The sequence below is a fragment of the Pteropus medius genome, unplaced genomic scaffold (genome assembly GCF_902729225.1).
Source record: "Pteropus medius unplaced genomic scaffold, Ma_sr-lr_union100, whole genome shotgun sequence".
Classification (NCBI taxonomy): Eukaryota; Metazoa; Chordata; class Mammalia; order Chiroptera; family Pteropodidae; genus Pteropus; species Pteropus medius.
In genome coordinates, this window is record NW_024352837.1 from 416,339 (window position 1) to 434,920 (window position 18,582).

The 18,582-nt window shown below is 51.0% G+C and overlaps 1 protein-coding gene and 1 pseudogene across 6 annotated transcripts in view; one reads left to right on the top strand and one right to left on the bottom strand.

Annotated features, from left to right (window-relative positions):
• Positions 1 to 18,582, top strand: part of GRIK5 (glutamate ionotropic receptor kainate type subunit 5) — a 54,159-nt gene that overhangs the window by 15,458 nt on the left and 20,119 nt on the right. For 5 of the 6 annotated variants that reach the window (XM_039849966.1, XM_039849968.1, XM_039849965.1 and 2 more), the window contains one exon: positions 5,795 to 5,998. The exons of the other annotated variant lie outside the window; for it this stretch is intronic. In XM_039849966.1, the coding sequence (XP_039705900.1) occupies positions 5,795 to 5,998 (204 nt within the window). The remainder of the gene's footprint in view (positions 1 to 5,794; positions 5,999 to 18,582) is intronic. 6 annotated transcript variants of the gene reach the window in all.
• On the bottom strand, positions 2,043 to 2,161 carry LOC120592393 (uncharacterized; annotated as a pseudogene).

Sequence of the window (18,582 nt, forward strand, 5' to 3'; positions counted from 1 at the left end):
CCACATGAGGATGTCAGGAAAGCTTGCCCCTTGAGGGAGGCTGCAGGAGAGGCAGGTGCTCCAGGGGAAGAACAAGGCCTGGGCTGGGCTGGGCTCTGGGCAGGGAGGAGGATGTGATGTGGAATGTTAAGAAGCAGCACCGATAGGGTGTGGTGGCTGAAGGACTGGGCCAAGTGAGGGAACAGAAGGAGGTCCTTGATGTGGGGGAAGGTGGCATATCCCTGAGGTGGGACTTACAGGTCTGGAGCTGAGGAAAGACAGGCTGGTGCCAAGACAGAGAGGCACCACAGGGAAGGAGGGGTATAAGAGAAGGCCCAAGGAAATGAAGCTGTGTACCAGCCTTCTCTCAGGCCCAGGCCCGGCTCGTCCGGGGGCTCTCAGGGCACTCGGTCAGTCCCCAAGATTCTCTTCTTCGAGCTGTGACATCTCATCCTACTCTTCAGTGACTTGGGGTCAGACAGATCTTACTCCCATTCCTGGCTTCACCCCTTCCCACTTTAGGCCATCCAACTCTCCGGTTTTCATGCCTCCATCTGTAAAATGGGTCTATTAATCCCGCCTTTGGGAAGGTTGCATGAGATCAGAGAGCCCCCTGGCGGTGCCCAACAGGAAGGGCGTGTTGAGCATACGAGTCCCTTCCCTTCTCTCTCCTGACCTAGCATCCTTGATAAAAATAGCGATCATCATGGCCAGCATCTTGGAGCACTGTGCCAAGCTCTTTGCTTGTTCTACTCACTTAAGTCTTCATGGCAGCCCTGAGGTAGGTACCATTATGACCGCTGATTTTTAGATGAAGATTAAATGACCTGCCCAAGTCATCCAGCTAAAGGTAGCAGAGCTGAATTGATTTGGCAGAGCCCATGTGCTTGTCCTTTGTACCACACTATCTCGATTTGCCTCGATTTCTGGTTCTTTCCGAGCCTTCGGGGCTGTGTTCTAGGCCTGGCTCTGCCGTCCACACGCTGGGTGATCTGGGTGGCTCTCTCCTGTCCTCAGTTTCCTCCTTTAAAGTGGAAGAATTAAAATATTCATAGTGAAATGAAGAGATTGGACTAGATCAGGGTCCTTTAAACTATAATCCAGGAAGTCCTGTGTGTGGATTTGGGTCCTGGGTTCACGAAAGGCTCCAGGCAAGCAGCTTGTGGAGAATGTTCTAGAACCCACCCGTCTTTAATTTTTCGTTTTTAGTTTTAAGAGATTTTTATGGAAGTGTAACATGCACACAGAAACTTGCACAAATTCTAAGTGTACTGCTCACTGAATTTCCAAAAACTGAATGTACCTGTGGAATCGGCCCTCCAACCTGAGCCCTTTTTGTTCCCCTTCCGGTCTCTAAAACCCAAAGTAACCACCCTCTCGACTTCTATCATCACAGATTGGCTTCGCCCGCCTTTGAACTTCATGTAAATGGCATCGTACTCTATGTTCTCTCTTTTTGCCTGGCTTCCTCTGCTCACACATGTTTGTGTGAGATTCATCCATGTTGTGTGAGCAGTTTAGTCTCTGATGTTCTATTACATGAATGTACCGCAATTTACTCACCCACCAATACAGATGCACATTGTAGTTGTTTATAGAGTTTGGCTATTATGAGGAGTCTTGCTATGAACATCCTACTACATGGCTCCCGGCGAACGAACACATACAGCATTCCTGTCGAGTGCTCACCCAGGAGTGGAATTGCTGCATCTTTTCAGCTTTTAGTAGATACTGCCAAAGTGTCCAAAGTGGCAGTCTCATTTCTCACTCCCACCGGCCACGTATGGATGAGAATTCCAGTTGCTTATTTTTTCCAGTGGTGAGTGACTATATAAAGGAACCAATCACAGAGTGGTTTTGACCTACATTTCCCTAATGATCAGGGACGTTGACCACCTTTTTGTGTTTTTTGAGTGTTTGGAAATCTTCTGGGAAGTCTCTGCTCAAGTCTTTTTACATCTTTTTTTTTTTTAAGCGAGGCAACTCTTGGTTGACCTCACAGATTGCAAGGACAATCTCTTATTTATTTATTCATTCGTTCATTCATTCATTCATTCATTTTATGCCTACAGAACCTGATCTTCCTAGGTGGTCTCCCGTCCAAGTACTAACCAGGCCTGACCCTGCTTAGCTTCCGAGATCCGATGGGATTGGGCTTGTTCAGGGTAGCGTAGCTGTAGCATTTGTGAGTTATTTACATATTCTGGATACAAGTCCTTTGTCGGAATATGTATTACAGATGTCTCCTCTCGCTTCGTGGCTTGCCTTTTCACTTTCACTAGTGTCTTTTTTTTTCCCCCAATGGTATCTTTTGATGAAAAGATTTTTAATTTTACTAAAGTCTACTTTATTGTTTTTTTCCCCTTTGTGGTTAATTCTTGTAGAATTTAATAATTTTTTTGCTTACCCCAAGGTGATGAAGATGATCTCCTACTTATTTTCTAGAGACTTAATAATCTTACCTTTTATAATTAAAGCGACAATGCACTTAGAATTGACTTTTATGTGTCATATGAGGTAGGGGGGTCAGAATATATGTTTTTCTATATGGATGTTTAGTTGAACAGCACCATTTATTAAAAGGGTCATTCTTTCCCCTTTCATCACAGTCTTACCTTTATCATAAATGAAGTACCCACTTATATGTGGGTCTCTAACCCTCTGTCCTATTGTCTGTGTGTCCTTCTTTGCTTTCATACCACACTATCTTACATACCATGGCTTTAAGTTCAGTGTTAATATCCAGTAAGGTAAATCCCCCAGTTTTCATGTTTTTCTTTAGGATTGTTTTGGTTCTTCTTGACCCTTTGCATTTCCATATGTATTTAAATATTATTCTTCAAAAAATGTTTACTATTAGTAAAAATTTTAAACTGAGGGAAGGACAGAAGTTAATACAAACTTTTATTAAATAGAATTCAAAGAGGAGGTAAGGAGTGAAAAATCAGATTCTTTTTCTCTCCAGTTCCTCATTTCCCCCCCAGAGGCCACATTTCCAGAAATGTCTGTGCATATACAAGCATGTCTCCACTCTTTCCTTCACAAAGAGTAGCATATTGTACACATTGTTCTGTAACTTGCTTTTTTCCTCTTAATAGATCTGAGAGAACTTGTTATTTTAGTGGTTGCCTGGGATGCCTTAATGATATCAGTAATCTTTTTAACCTGTCCCAGAATAGGTTGTCAGTCTTTGTTCTCTCTACAAGCAATGCTGCCATGATTCTCTGGAACTTACATTTTTGTGTATAGGTACACAGCCATTCGTAGGATGAATTCTTAGGATCAGACTTAGCAACAGCTCATTGTCTGTCTGCAAAGCTTCTGCAGAAGATTCCCTTTGAAGAAACCTGAAAACTTTGGACCGGAGGCTTCTTAAGACCCTTGGTTCTGATAGTCTAGGGCTCTAGGCTGATCCCTAGATCACCGTTTTCCAATCTTGAATTCTCTTCACAGGCCCCAGTCCCTGTTTCTGGCCCTGTAAGCTCAGACCCTGGTCCTGAGGCCTTGACCCCGAATCCACAACCCAAGTGCCTCAATCTCGAATTTGGAGATCAGCTCAGCCTATTGGCAGGAACAGGGCTCACAACAGTTGGGTTTTGAATCCCAGCTCTGCTCTGTCTCCCCTTCCCACTGTCCTACTTCAGCTGTGGGGTCCAGCGCAAGACACTTGACCTCCTTGAGGTCCAGTTTCCTCCTGTGTATGTTGAGAGGGCTGTAGGAGAGGCTTCCAGCTCTAACGCTGGGTGCTTGTCTAGAGAATTCTTGGTTTCTGGTTCTCCAGCTTCGATATCCAACCCGGGTCCCCATTTCTGTCTGGCTCCTCTCACATCGCTCTCAGTCGCGTCCACTTGAGTTCAGCCTAACAGAGGACTGAAGAGCAGACAGAGCTTTGGAGTCAGACCGACAGGTCCATCTCAGCCACTTACCACTTTACTTCTCAGGACCTCAGTGTCCTCGTCTCTAAAGCAGAGGTAATAATACCTACCTCCCACGCTGACAGAATAGCTGTCACACAGCAAGCCCACAGAAATGCGAGCTGCTGCCGCTATTATTAGTAGTATCTCACATTCCTACCCCCAGTTCCACAATTTTGGATTTGGAAAGGCAGCTTGAGAGAGAAAAAAAAAAAAAAAAACAAAAAAAAACATTGACTCTCTTCCATCTCATCGCCCCTCAGCTGAGGGGCTTTGTGGAGTCCTGAAACCTAGAGCCCGTAACAGGACCTGGCCTCATAGTATCTACTGCTGTGTAACAAACCACCTCAAAGCCTAGAAGCTTAAAACGATAATGGTTATTATTTCTCATTCTGTGGGTCAACTGAGCAGTTCTGCTGGTCTTGCCTGAGCTTACTGTGGCTGCTGTATTCAGCTGGTGGCTAGGCCGGGCTGGAAGGTCTGCAGTGGCTGTAGGTGCTGGCTGTTGGCTGGCTCATCTTGGCTCACTCATCCTTCAACAGGCTGGCCTGGGCTTCCTTCACAGTGGTTCCAAGAGACTGTTCTGAAGGCCCAGGCTCTGGAATTCACACAGCATCGCTTCCACCGCATTCTGTTGGCCAAGTCCGAAGCCAGCTCAGACTCAAGGGGTTGGGGAACTGGTGGGAGGACCTGCAAAATATTGTGGCTGCATCTCCCTCAGAGCTTAGTAATGGTGTGTCAAATGACAGAGATGACAAATCACTTGACTCCTGTAAGTCTCAGTTTCCACATGTGTAAAATGAGTGTAATAACACCTCGTGTAAGGTCACTGTGAGGAATCAAAGTGATAGACTCCAGAGAACATGTGCAGTACAGGGTCTGTACACAGCAGGCACTTAATAACATGCTCTGTATTGTGGCTATTTTTGCCAGAACTCTCCTGGCCATTTCCCAAGTCCTTTTGTTCCTTAGTCCCAAGTACTGCATAACCAACTACTTAGACAATAACTATCAGGATTAGTTTCCCTTTTGTTACCAGCATCTTCATATGCCTTGTCTTACCAGCACTTAGAATGTTCTCTCTGCTTGTATACTTATGTGGCACAATGGGGGTCAGTAAAGTTTGCTCGAACCCCTCAAAAATAAGCATCATTGTAGTGAACCAGCTGCAGATTAGAGATTGCAAACTGTCGGATGTTTAACTTGCACAGCACTAAAAATAATTGGTATGAGAGTTTAAATTGTTGCTAATCTTTATAATCAAGAGATTTTACAGAATCACCTGGGTTTCCAAATTCTCTCAGCACTGGGCCTTGGGCATCTCAGGCTCACTTCTCTCCTGGTGGCATTGGGCCAAAGCGGAATCCTGGGGCAGACCCTCTGGTCCCTTGTTGGCTCATGAAGTCAGTTCAATGCGTCACTACTGGTCGTGTGAAAAAATGTAGAGTAAAACAGAAAATATCAGGGTGTAGTGCCATAGGCGTAAGGCATAAGGACTGTTTTGTGGACCTACGTCTAATTATGGCCCATGAGTGCATGCATAAATGTGTGTGACTTGGGTTGTAAAGGAAAATGAATGCCTACTGTGCGTCATTCTAAAATTTGGGAACCCCTGTTCTCGTTTGGGACAACCTCCATCCAGCCTGATTGACTCTTAGGTTATCTGCCTCTCCTGTAGACATTTAAGATTGAGACAGATGGGCGCCATGTTGGCCGATGGAGATGAAAACAGCTCCCTGTGATCTGCTAGGGACTCTTAGGGCCCATGCGCTTTGCCCCTGGCTTTCAGGCCTGTTCCACTCTGAGCAGATCCTGGATCTAGCTGCCTGGCCTGGGCCCCAGGATCCTGGCCCAGCCCCCAGATGCCCTGTCTCTGACCCACCTTCTCCCCACCTCTCCAGGAGAACCCGTATGTCATGCGCCGGCCCAACTTCCAGGCCTTGTCAGGCAATGAGCGCTTCGAGGGATTCTGCGTGGACATGCTGAGGGAGCTGGCCCAGCTGCTGCGCTTCCGCTACCGCCTGCGGCTGGTAGAAGACGGGCTGTACGGAGCGCCCGAGCCCAACGGCTCCTGGACAGGCATGGTCGGCGAGCTCATCAACCGGGTATGGCCAGGCTGGGCCATGGCTGGGAAAAGGGTCACGGCCTGTGCAGGGGAGGGCAGGTGGACAGGGGGCCTCCAGGGGAGCCTAAGAACCAGCCTGGCACATAATGGAAGAGGAATGAGTCACTGGGGCTCCGACCATGCTGATGGGGTGCCGTGTACCTGTGCCTGGTGAGCACTGTGGGGTAGACACAAGGGAAAGAGAGGCAGTGCATCACCCCCTATACCCAAATGTTTGCCACACGCTCCCCTCATGCCACCGTGGCTTCAGTGGTGCTCAAAGATTTGTTGAGTGAGTGAGACGTGGAGTGGGGGGCAGGGGGGGGCTGAGGTGATCGAGAAAAGCTTTCTGTGGGAGGCGGGGCTTGGGCCTGGAGCGCAGGACTGTGCCTCATTTGTGTGCCATGCCCAGCACCTGCTAAAGGAGCCTGGCACATGGCAGACGTCGAGGCCGTCTGCTGATCTCACAGGTTTGCTCACTCAGTAGGTGTTTGTCGAGCACCATGCTGACAGCACAGGACATAGTGGTGAGCACAATGGACCCGGACCTTGCCCCCAGGAGTTTAGCATCTCCTCAGGATGCTGAAGAGCAAATGACCACAAGACAGCATTTGGGGCTAAGACTGGGGAATTCAGTCCTAGAGAAGGCTTTTTGCCTAGCTAGGCGTCCAGGGAGGGCTTCCCGGAAGAGGTGGCACCCAAGCAAATATTCGAAAGGTCTGGAGTCAGGTGAAGGGGATATGAGAGGACGGCAGTGTGTTTGGAGCTGAGGAAGTGGCGTTCATGGAGGTGGGGTGGCTAAGAGACAGCGGGTGCACTGGAAGCACCAGCGTGCCCCGAGTGGATTTGCACGAAGGTGGGGAGGGAAAGAGGTGGGGGCGTGGGAGGTCGTGGGTGAGGGTCCAGTAGAGAGAATTCTTTAGAATCAGACCAGCCTGAGTTCGAGTGCTCAGGTGAGTCATTTCTCTTCTCTGAACCTTAGTTTCCCCTTCTTGGGATGAGGCTAATGATACCTGACAGGTGTGTAGTGAGAGTTACAGAAAACGGACAACACCACACATGTTGCTTGTCAGAGAGGGGGCTCACATGTAGTTCTCCCTTTTATTCTTGGCACGAGAAGCCATGTGGGCAAATGCCCAGAGGCAGGACTTGTTCACAGGAGACAAACTGACCCCCAACTTTGAGCACACCCAGGGCGGGTGTGTGGAGCAGGGACCTATGGCCACTAATGGTCAGGGAAGATTTGACATTGGACTTGGCTAAAGGCATCAGATTTCCTCACCTTCTTGCCTTCTCCATCCCAGAATTCATTGCATCCAAGCCCCTGAATGTCACCGGAATAGACTAGAAAAGGCCACTTCTCTTGACAAGTACGTTTATCCCTTAGGGCACTGATTTTCAAAAGTTATTTTGACTGCAGAACCTTCTTTCAGTTGAAAGCACCCTGAGAACCCTGGACTGCTCTGGCAGAGGCCAGGGTGGGGGTTTCCCCAGGGTCCTGGCTACTAAGTCTCCCCTACCTTACCCCACAGGCAGGCCTGAGGCACCGCCCCACAGGCTACCAACCTGTTTAAAGCGTCTGCTCCACAGTGGGTTTAAAGGGCCTGAAGCTGGAACTTGAGGAGATAGGAGGCAAAAAGCGAGAGAGCTGGCGGGCTCCCCTGTGACCTCCATTTCCACAGCCCAGTCCTCAGTCACGCAGTCTTAAAACTTCGTTTATTGGGGCCTCCTGAAATAAGCACACTCCGGGGGAGTAGGCCCCAAACAGTCACTAAACTGGGCTCCAGTTTATTCATCAACAAAGAAGTAGTGGAATAGCTTATTGACAGATGCCAGACCTCAGGCAAGAGAATTAACTCCGCCCCCTCAGGCCTGCGGAAGGTCGATGCAAAGGCATGGGAGTAGCATAGCGCAGTGGCCTGGAGCTTTTCTGATCAGTAGCTATAGTTGCGGTTCTGAGTCCCATTTGCATCTTGGCTCTGCTGCTCACTAGCTGTGTGACTTTGGGCAAGTTACTTAACCTCCCTGTAACGTCATTTCTTCAACTGTAAAACTGGAGAAACAACAGCCGCTAGCTAGTATGTGAATGTTATTTCTGTCAGCACAGCCAGTACATAAATACATCCATGCGCTCACCTGTTCTCAGGCCAGCATTTGTTGAGTGTCTGTTGTAAACCAGGCCCTGTGTTACACCTGGGGGTACAGTGGCCAGGCCTGGCCTTGCTCTTGCTGAGTGGGTTAAGGAGTTTGGTTCCCTGCAGGAGGTCCGTGGGACCCTCCCAAGGGTTTTGAATTGGCTCAAGTGAGGAAAGAGAATCAGCGGGGTGGAGGGATGGGCAGCAGGGGCTGCAGGATCACCTGCGGGGATGTAAGAGGATGGCGGAGATGGAGACCTAGGGGAGCCTGGAGAACTCCAGGGTGGGGGATGCAGGAGAGGGGACGCAGGCGTTCCTCCCGTTTCTGGCTTGGGCAGCTGGGCGATGGCGATGACATTTAGGGAGAGAACACTGGAGGAGGAGCAGGCAGGGAGCGCAAAAGATGGGCGGGGTTTGGCCTTGCAGAGTGAGGCTCAGCTGCCTGCCGTGGGTTGGCCGAGTGCGCTGAGTTTCGCACAAATACACCCTACCAGCCTCACAGCAGCAGCAACTGCATTCGTTGACCTCATGCCACGTGCCAGGAACTTTTCAAGTGTGACTTGCTTTTCCTAACAATCTTTCTTGGCCCAGAGGGCTACTGCCCTCCTACCAATGTGAGATCTGGGGCTCGGCAGTGAAAATTTTGGTCCTCCTTCCCTGCCACAGGGCTCCAGCCAAGTATGTCTGACCCAGGGCCCGTGCCCTTTCCAGACACCCAGCAGGCACTTGGGAAGCCTGCAGTGAGCAGGATAATGCTTACTCATGCCATGGTGGGCCCTTGTCCAAGCTTTCTGAACTCACGTTAACTCCTTGACTCCTCACAGCCGCCCCCCAAGGAGGGCCTGGTATTAGCCCAGTTTTCTCTAATGGACAGAGTGAGGCACCAAGGTACCCTGTCCTGGCCACACAGCTAGTGACAGGCAGAGCCAGAGCTGGCATCCCACCAGGCTGGCGCGGAGTCGATGAGTAACTTCCAGATGGAGGACAGCCCAGGGCATCGTCCCCTGAGTCACCCCGGGGCCGGGGCCCGCCAGCCAGTCTAGAATTACGATCCATTTATTCCACCCAGTGGCCACTGCTGGAATCGGCCTCTCTGCCATCACTACCATGGTGTGAATTTAGGCCCTGGTCCCTCTCACCAGCCTCCTCACTGGCCTCTTATTTCTGTCCGTTGCAGTTTGTCCTCCAGTAGAATATTTCTACAATACAGATCTTACCTGTCACTCACCTGCTTTAGCTGTAGCCATCTAGGACCCTCAGAATAAAGTCCGCACCCTCCAGCCTGGTCCTGAAAGTCAGAGCAAATGTCGTAGGCCAGAGTCCCAGGAAGCAGACTCTGAGGTGGAGACCAGTAGGCAGGATGTGTGTTGGGGTACCCCTGGACACCAGCCTTATGAGGGAGCGAAGGAGCAGGCTTGGGCCACGGGGGCAGTTGAGCTGCCATGCAGTCACGACTGGCCTCAGCCATCCCATAGGCAGCTCTGGAGCTGGGATGGCCACCAGAGACACCCACCCTCTGAGGTGGGGGGGGTGGGCCTTTATATCCCCACCTCCACATCGGTGCAGGGGCTGTCCTCAGGGAGGGCCAGGGTCTTGGTTGAGGGGGACTCTTCCACCTATACAGCTGAGAGTAATCAGCCACCAGCCCTCTGCAACTGGGCAATGGATGCCTGATCCCAGAGGAGGGTCTGGGTGGCCACGACAGTCGTAGCTGGTTAGGAGCCAGGCAGAGCCAGCTTTAGGCTGCCTGCATTCCCACGTGATCCCCGACCAGCCACTTCATCTCTCTGAACTCGGTTTCCCCTCTAAAACAGGGGCGATATTAACTCCTTCCCAGAGTTCCATGGGGACTGAGCAAGGGACAGTGCAAGGTCCCGGAGCAGAGCCTGGATCACTGAGACCTTAAGAGTAAGGAGTTTGGATGTCATTCATATTGTGGTGAGAAGCCACTGGAAGGTTTTAAACAAGGAATGTGCCATGACCTAATTAGTTTTTTCTTTTTCTTTTTCTTTTTATTGAAGTAGAATTCATATAATGTAAAATTAACCATTTTAAAGTGTAAGTTCAGTAGCGTTTGGTATATTCATGATGTTGCACAATCATCACCTCTCTCTAGTTCCAAAACATTTTCATGACGCCCAAAAGAAAACACCATCCCATTAAGCAGTTATTTCCCATCTCCTCTTTCCTGAGCCCCTGGCAACCACCAGTCTGCTCTCTGTCTCCATGGAGTTACCTATTCTAGATATTTCATATAAACGGAATCATCCAATTTGTGGCCTTTCGTGCCTGGCTTCTTTCACTCAGCATAATATGTTCTAGATTCATCCACATTGTAGCGTGGATCAGTACCGCCTTCCTTTTTAGGGCTGAATCATCTTCCATAGTATGGATGTGCGACCTTGGTTTAATTTTTAAATCATTTAAAATTTATTACTCCGGCTTCTCTCTTGAAAAATAACTGTAGTGGGGCAAGAGTAGAAATAGGCCAGTCCATTTAGAAGGCCATTGGAGGATTTGGAAGAGAGGAGAAGCTGGCTTGCGTTGGAGTAGTAGACGCGTCGGGCACACCAGCAGACGGGATATGCACAAGAGGGAGAGAGGTCTCAGGAGTGAGCGCAGCGTTTGGCCTAGAGCTGGGAGAATGGCGAGGCCCGTTTCCACTCTGGGGAGGAAGTGGGCGGAGCAGGTTGGTGGGGTTGGGGAAATTAGAGTTATTTTTGGGTATGGATTGTTTAAGATGCCTATTTGAAATTCAGGTGGAGAAATACGGAATTCATTGTGCAGTTGAGCATGAATTATTTAACTCATCCTCTATTGATGGATATTTGGGTGGTTTCCAGGTTCTGCTAGTATAGACAGTGCCACCATCAGCTGGGCCTGTGGATTTGTGGTTGTGCTCCTGAGGGACGAGTTCCAAGCAGGGTCAAAGGGCGTGAATGTTTTTTAAGTTTATACTGCCAAGTGGCTGTTCAAAAAGGTTCCACCAATTTGTATTCCCACCAGAAGTGCACAAGAATGTCAAATTTTCCACACTCTCGCCAACAATGGGCATTATCAATCTTTTTAAAAAGTCTTTGCCTGTCCGAAAGGCTAAAAATAATATCTCATTGTTTTCACCCAAACAGAATGTTGCATGGCTGCATGTTAATCCTCACGTGGATGTACTGTAATTTAGTGAAACACTTTTTATATACTTAGTTATTTCCAGGTATTTTTGTTTGTTTGTTTGTGCTATTGTAAACAACCATAAGCAAACATCTTTATGTACAGAAGCTCTGCCTGCATTGCAGCTGATTGATTGATTCTCTGAATTGAATAACTGCATGAAAGAGGAAAACCCTTTGTATGGCTTTGGTCGCATATTGTTGAACTGCTTCCTAGAAAGACTACACAGTTTCTAGACAGCCTCCTTCTCAGCACTGAGGGTTTTAATTGGCTTTTAGATATTTAGACAACCCCCCTGTCATTTTTATAGATGGCAAATCATTCTGATTTTTCCCGCTCTGACTGGTGGACCACAGTAGGGCCTATGTGATTGGGCAATAGATGGGTCCGAGCCCAAGTTCAACTCAGAATGGGCCCTAGGTCTGTGGACTCATCCTGTGTTTTCCCAAGTCCCGGTGGTATAATTGGAGTGGATACACGTGGCAGCTGGCAGAGCTGACCCATGGAGTCAGGGCTGGAGCCAAAGTGGAAGCCCCTAGAACGCCCCATCTTTCCCGGGATAGTAACCCGAAAGCAATTCTGTACCCTTCGGGGGAATTGTAGAGATTAGTGCTACCATTAATGGCTTGAAAGAAGCAGGGATAGTGATCTCGTCCCCATTCGACTGGGCTGTTTGGTCCATGCAGAAAGCAGATGGGCCTTGGAGAATGACTGTGGATTATTGTAAATGTAATCAGATGGTGACTCCAATGGCAGTTGCTGGCCCAAATGAAGTATCTTTACTGGAGCAAGTCAACACAGCCCTTGGCAGCTGGTGTGAGCTCCCGACCTGGCAAATGCTTTTTCCCCAGGAATGTGAGGACCACCAGAAGCCAGAAGTGGCAGGCCTTCAGTCTTGCCTCGGGCGACATCAGCTCTCTCGCTTCCTGCCATCACATAGGCCACAGAGAACTTTATCTGAACAGTCCATATAATGTCACGCTGGCCCGACACTGAGTAGTAAGTAGCATTTAGGAAGGAGGTGGCAATGAACCAGCTGCTGATATCCATCTATCAGGCTCCAGTCTGGAGTTGAAAACAGCACCAGCTACTCAGAGAGAATTTGACGTGACAATTGTTAACTAGATGGAAAGTTGTTAACCAGATGACTGAAAGGGAACAAAGAAAATGAAGGGATGGTGGAGGTAGTGGCTGGGGGAAGCAGCTACCACTCCCAGAGCCGAAAGGACAGGGGCAGAAGTAGGAAAGATTAAAACTTTCCAGGAACTCAGACGAAGGGCCCAGTGGAGCTGAAACGCAGACCTGGGGAGGGCGGCGTGCTGCTTGGCTGGCACCGGCAACACTTGGTGGGTTTTTCAGGTTGGGCAGCAACTTCTACCTGCGTCTGAGTTGAGTGTGCTGCTTCACCCCACTTACCAAACAGCCCAGCTGGCTTTCCACCCAGAGCTCACACAGGCTCTGCAGCAGGTCCTGGCTGCGGGCTAGCTGACCTTCCACCTGGGCTGCTGACCCAGCAGATCCAGGGACATGCAGAGAGTTGGTGGCAAGTAAGGATGCAGCCACCAAGAGGTGACTCAGCGCAGACCTCTAGAGTTTGGGAACAAATCCTGCTCTCTTCTGCAGATAACTATCCTCCTTTTGAGAAACCACTCGTTACTGGGCCCTCCTATTACAACAGCTGCCCACGGACAGTGAGTGACCATGTGGCCTGAGTGCTCATGCGACCTGGGTGCTGTCATTTCTGCTTCGGTCAGGGTCCTGCCAGGAGACAAGCCACACTAGATATTTGAATGAAGAGAATTACTTACTAGGAATAAAGTCGTTGACTAGGTAACCGGGTAAAAGTCGAAATCTAAAGCAGGGATTGGCAAATTTTTTCTGTAAAGAGCCAGATCGTAAAGATTTTTGGCTTTCAGGCCGTACTTTCACAACTACTTAATTCTTCAGTTATAGGGGAAGCAGTCGTAGACAATAGTTAACAACTGGGCATGACTGTGCTCCAATAAAAGTTTATTTATAAAATCAAGCAGGTGGATGGACCTGTCCTGAGGGCGTAGTTTGCACACTCTCTTCTCAGGTGTCCTGGAGGAAGCATGGCACGGAGTGGCTCCGTCCCCAGTTCTGAAGGAACAAAGGGAAGAAACTCCCGGGAACAGAGAGGGGCGCTCGCCACCTGGCGCTGGTGTCCCTGGTGTCCCTGGTGTCCCTGGTGTCCCTGGTGTCCCGAGCTCTGAGGCCTGTTCTGCAAGTGCTGCCCCAGGGAAGACCTCCACCGTGGGTGTGCGGGCCAGAGAGTAGACAGAAAGCAGTGGATCGCTTCTCCCTCGGCTCCTTGCAGCCTCCCTCTAGCGCCCCCTCTTGGCAGAGGCTGACAGGGAGCTGATGGCAAAACAGGCGTGGTTTGCACAGAGCTGCTGGGGAGGGTGGGTAAGGACCAGGGGACGATCCCAAGTGCTTTGGTTGGCTTTTAGGCATTTAGACAGCCCTTGTCATTCTACAGGTGATTTATCATTTGAATTCTTCTGACCTTATTCTAGGGATTAAACGACTACTGGGGTCTCTTTGGGGAGGGAAGTCTTTTCTAAGAAATAGGTGTCTGCTGGGAAATGAAGGGGTAGGAAGAGGAGGTGGGAAAGGGGTTCTAAAGGTGGGAGGAGCCTGCAGCGTTTACGGATCTGTTGGTCCCCGCTTCAAAGTGAAACCCACAGCTGACCACCTCCCTCCACTTCCACTTAGCCCCGCCCCCAGCATCTCCATGGATGTCTTCATTCTCCCCCTGACCCCCTCCCACTTCCACTCTTGCTCCCGTGGTCTATTCTCGTGGCAGCCACATCACCCCCTGCCCACACCCTCTGACGTGATGTCCTGTTGCCTGGCTCTGGTCCCCACTCTGCTGCGCTTCCCATGCTTCCCATTCTGCCCCACCCTCCCTGGACGTCACAAGTCACTTCCCACTCCGGGGACTGTACCCGCTGTCTCTCAGTCTAGACCTTTTCCCCGGGTCTTCTCATGCCTGGCTCTTGCACTTCCTTCCTGTTTGTTCCCAAGGCCTCCTGGCAGTAGGGGAGGGTGGCAATTGAGATCATGCCCCCCCTGCTTCCTTTATCTCCGTGGTGCTTTTCGCTGCCTGACAGCACCTGTTTACATTCTCTCTGTGTTCCCAAAGCCGGACCGTGCATGGCCAGTGGTGAGTGTTCTGCAAATAATTGTCGGGCAGGTGAATGAATGAATGAATGGACGGAAAAGACAGTGGCTGCAGCATGGAGCTGTGGGCGAGGTGGCAGGTATCTTAGTCTTTTTGGGCCACTGTAACGAAACACCGTGGACTGAGTAGCTTATAAACAACAAAAATTTATTTCTCATAGTTCTGGAGGCAGGAAGTCCAACATCAAGGTGCTGGCCGATCGAGTGTCTGGTGAGGGCCCTCTTCCTGCCTCACAGACAGCCATGTCCTCACATGGTACAAAGAGGGTGAGGGAGCTCTCTGGGCTTCTTTTATAAAGACACTCAGCCCATTCATGAGGGCTCCACCCTTATGACCTCTCACCTCCCAAAGGCCCCACCTCCTAACACCATCACATTGGGGATTAAGATTTCAACATATGAATTCTGGGGGAACACAAACATCCCCTCTAAGGCAGTGGAGAATGAGGCTGGTGAAGTGGGGGCAGAAGGGCAGGGCCTCATGGGGCCAGCTGAGGAGTAGTCTGGCTGAGAGTATAAGAATGAGAGTTATTGCAGGGTGTAAGCAAGGCGTGGTGTGACTGGGTTATAGTTTCTGGGGTCCCTCAGGCTGCTCGCTGAGTGGCTGGGGAAGCAGAGACAAGCTTTCCAGTCCTGAGAGATGCAATCTGGGTAGGGGTGATCTGGGCAGGGGCAGCAGAGGTGGAGGGAAGCGACTAGATCCCAGAGGTGTCTAGGGGGAAGAATCAGGAAGGCTTGAGGATGGATGCAGTAAGGGCTGAGGGAGATGTTGAGGACGCCCCAGGGCTTCTGCCTGAGATGTCGCTGAGGAGAGGGTGGAGGCTGCGTTTGCTACGTGTTCATGAGATAGATGTTTAAGGACCTGCTCCCTCCTCTGGTCACTCAGCCCTCATTTCCTGAGCAGAGAGTAGGGAGGAGTCAAACCAGACCGTGATCTCAGATGCCCTGGGCACAGGGGGATGGCGGACAGATGATTCCAGGGATTGGCTCTGAATCCTGAGGTCAACTAGAGCAAGGTCCTTACCTTCATCGCGCTTTGGTTTCTTCATGTGTAAAATGGTGTCGACGCTGGCCTGTCCCCATAGGGGACTAAACGAACTACTCCAGGGGGCGGGAGGGTAGCCATGGAACTCTGGCCACAAGAGGAGTGCGAGCATCTGGACTTGTGTAAGGGTCAGGGAAGAAGAGGCGTCATTCCTGGGCGTTTCACAGAGAGGACCCAGAAGCGTCCAGCTGGCCCTGCCTTAGAAAGTTTAGTAGCAAAGGCAGAGAAGCTAACAGATGTTTTGCAAAATGAGCCAAGTGCAGAGATGAAGGGGAATCCACCATGTGGGGCAGGGCATGGAAGGCGTGGCAGAGGAAGGAGGGCTCGAGGGGGCCCCAGAAGGCCGGTGGGGTCTGGTTCTGCAGGGCAGAGTGGGCCACCTCCGGCAAAGGGAGTGGCATGCAGACAGGTGCAGAGCCCAGAAAGCAGCTGGCACGAGAGGGGCAGCAAGGGGCCTAGGAATGCAGTGGGGAGCCAGAGCAGCCTCGGGTGCTGTTCAGAGAGGCCGGACCTGGTCAGAACCCAGCAGTATTTGTTGGGAACCTACTCTGTTGGCTTTGGGGTGCACCTCTAGCCAGATAGGCAAAGAGCTTGTAAGTTAGTCAGGAAGACAGTGCATTAATCAGCAGACAGGCAGGGGCATCTCCGGTAGTGCTGAGAAGGATGCAAACAGGGTAATGAGAAGGAGGACCCTGCGGGGGGCAAGTGGGGTCTAGAGGCCGTCAGGGGCGGACCGAAGGGGTGAGGTGTGAGCTAAGCCTCAAATGGTGAGGAAGAACTGGGGAAAGAGCACATGCGAAAGCCCTGAAGTGGGACACGAGCCTGCTGTGTCGAAGAGTACAAAGCGACCCTTGTGGCTGGAGCTGAGGAGGTGAAGGGAAGGGCTATGAGATGAGGCCAGTGGGCAGGTGGGTCTCAGATCACGTAAAGCCTCTTGGTCGTGAAAGGTTTTAGTCTTAGTGGCAGTGGGAAGCCACCAGTGGGTTTTAAATGGGGGCCTCTCCCTTTGGATCAGGGGTTATGAGTGGCGACGGGGAGAGGAGGGAGGCTAATGCTGTTGTCAGGGGAGAGATCCCGGTGGTCTGGGCCTCAAGGTGGAGGCGGAGAGAAGTGGACAGGTCGGAGGAATGATTCGGAAGCAGAGCTGCTGCCCTCGACTGTTGGAGGAGACGGAGAATGAAGGAAAGAGAAGAACCAGGCCTGGCCAGGTGTTTGACCCGAGGCCAGGCGTCAGGAGTGAGTGACAGGGCTAGTGAGTGAGCTGGGAATGGAACAGAAAGGAGGTAGGAGCCCTGCAGACCTTAGGGAGGAAGTGGTCTCCTAAGTGCCTGGCCTGATGACCACGGGGGGCTTCTCGACCCCATCTCCGAAAGGCCACTGCCTCTTGCTTTCTGCATTGGGGATCAGGCCCCTGTGGAGGGCCTTGTCAGAACACACCTCTGTGGGTGCCTAAAAATGAATGGGTTCCTGTATTAGCTGTGATTATTCCTGACAATTCACATATTAGTCATAAAAGGATCTGTGCACAAGAAGCGGGGAAAATACTCCTTACTCTCGATACCCAGGGATTCCCAAGGCCATGCTCTGAATCCAGCCACGTTCTGGGCCCCTGCCACACATTGCTGCCTCTGGAGTCTGCTCTGGGGCTGTGCCATCTTTCCCTCACCCTGTTTCAGTTGTTTGACCTGTGCCATCTCTCTCTCCTCTTGGTTTATCTTTTGGGTCTGTCCTCTCTCCCTGACATGGAATTGTCTTTAAGACCTGCCTCTCCTCTCCCTAACCCTGGATATCATTTTGGGCCCACGTGCTCTCTCCTTGATCTTGGTTTTGTTTTCAGCCTGTGCCGCCGCTCTGTCTTGTGGTTATCTTTTGGGCCTGTGCCCTCTCTTCCCACCTGGGTTCTGCCAGGGCCTCCATTAACTCATGTGCTCTCAGTTTCAGCCCCTTTGTGGCGAGTGCGTATCTGTGTCTGGGCCAGGGATCCAGGACCTGACTCTTACTTCGGCCCCAGAGGGTGGTCTCTGCTTGAATTTGGAGTCGGTGCTGGGGCCTGGTTGAGGCCTGGGGGATGGAATCATTATGCCTGCAAGGGACATCCTGGGAGGTGGGTCCTAACCCCCACCCCCATTTTACAGATGAGCAAACTGAGGCTCAAAAATGTGGAAGCCCCTGCCCAAGATCACCCAGAAAGCTTGAAGCACAGCTGGGGCTCCCCACGCCCTCGCTCCCCCCAGCACTTTGCCCTGCCTGCTCCACCATGTAGGTACCCATGAGTGTGTACACTGCCTCTAGGGAATGCCCACCCCCTGCGTGTCTCTGCTCCTCCCTACACTTATGTACAGGGCACGCATCTGTCTGCCTGCATCTGTGTTGGGCAGTGTGTCCCTGATCAGCCTGTGTCTGGACACACACACATATGGGTGTGGAGTGGTGTAGACGTGACCGTGTACAGTAATCACATGTGCAGTGTGTATGGCTGGGAGGGTTGAGGGGACGGTATGAGAATTGGCCAGGTGTTTTCCCAGCCTGTGTCCTACCCACAGTCAAAGTCTAGCTAATGTCCACTTGGACCAGAGCCAGATAGTGCTTTTGGATCAGGGATTCCGGGAGTGCCAGCCAGACCCTGCCCAAACCCTTTTCTCTGTCTTGCCCCACCCACTCCCACCCTTCACCACTTCAGATCTGGACCCAGGCACTCCTTCCCTGCTTTAGACCATGCACAGCTTCCCCTAAGGCCATGATCTCAGTTGAGCTGGGCACTGGGCCTGTGTCGAGGGGGCCTTCGTGCACACACCTAGGTCACTAGTGCCTGCTGGGGGCAGGAGAGTAGAAGTCACGGTTCCTGCCATTACTCACTATTGCCTTCACCCCAGAGATTTGGTTTCCGCACCCATAAAATGGGGCTAGTAGTGGCCCTCAGGGAGCCAGTGGGAGGAGTACGCAGGGTAACTCTATACAGTGCTGTCTGGCATGGAACCTGGCTCAGAATAAGCACGTGACTGATGGACCTGTCATCAACTAAGACCGAAGAAA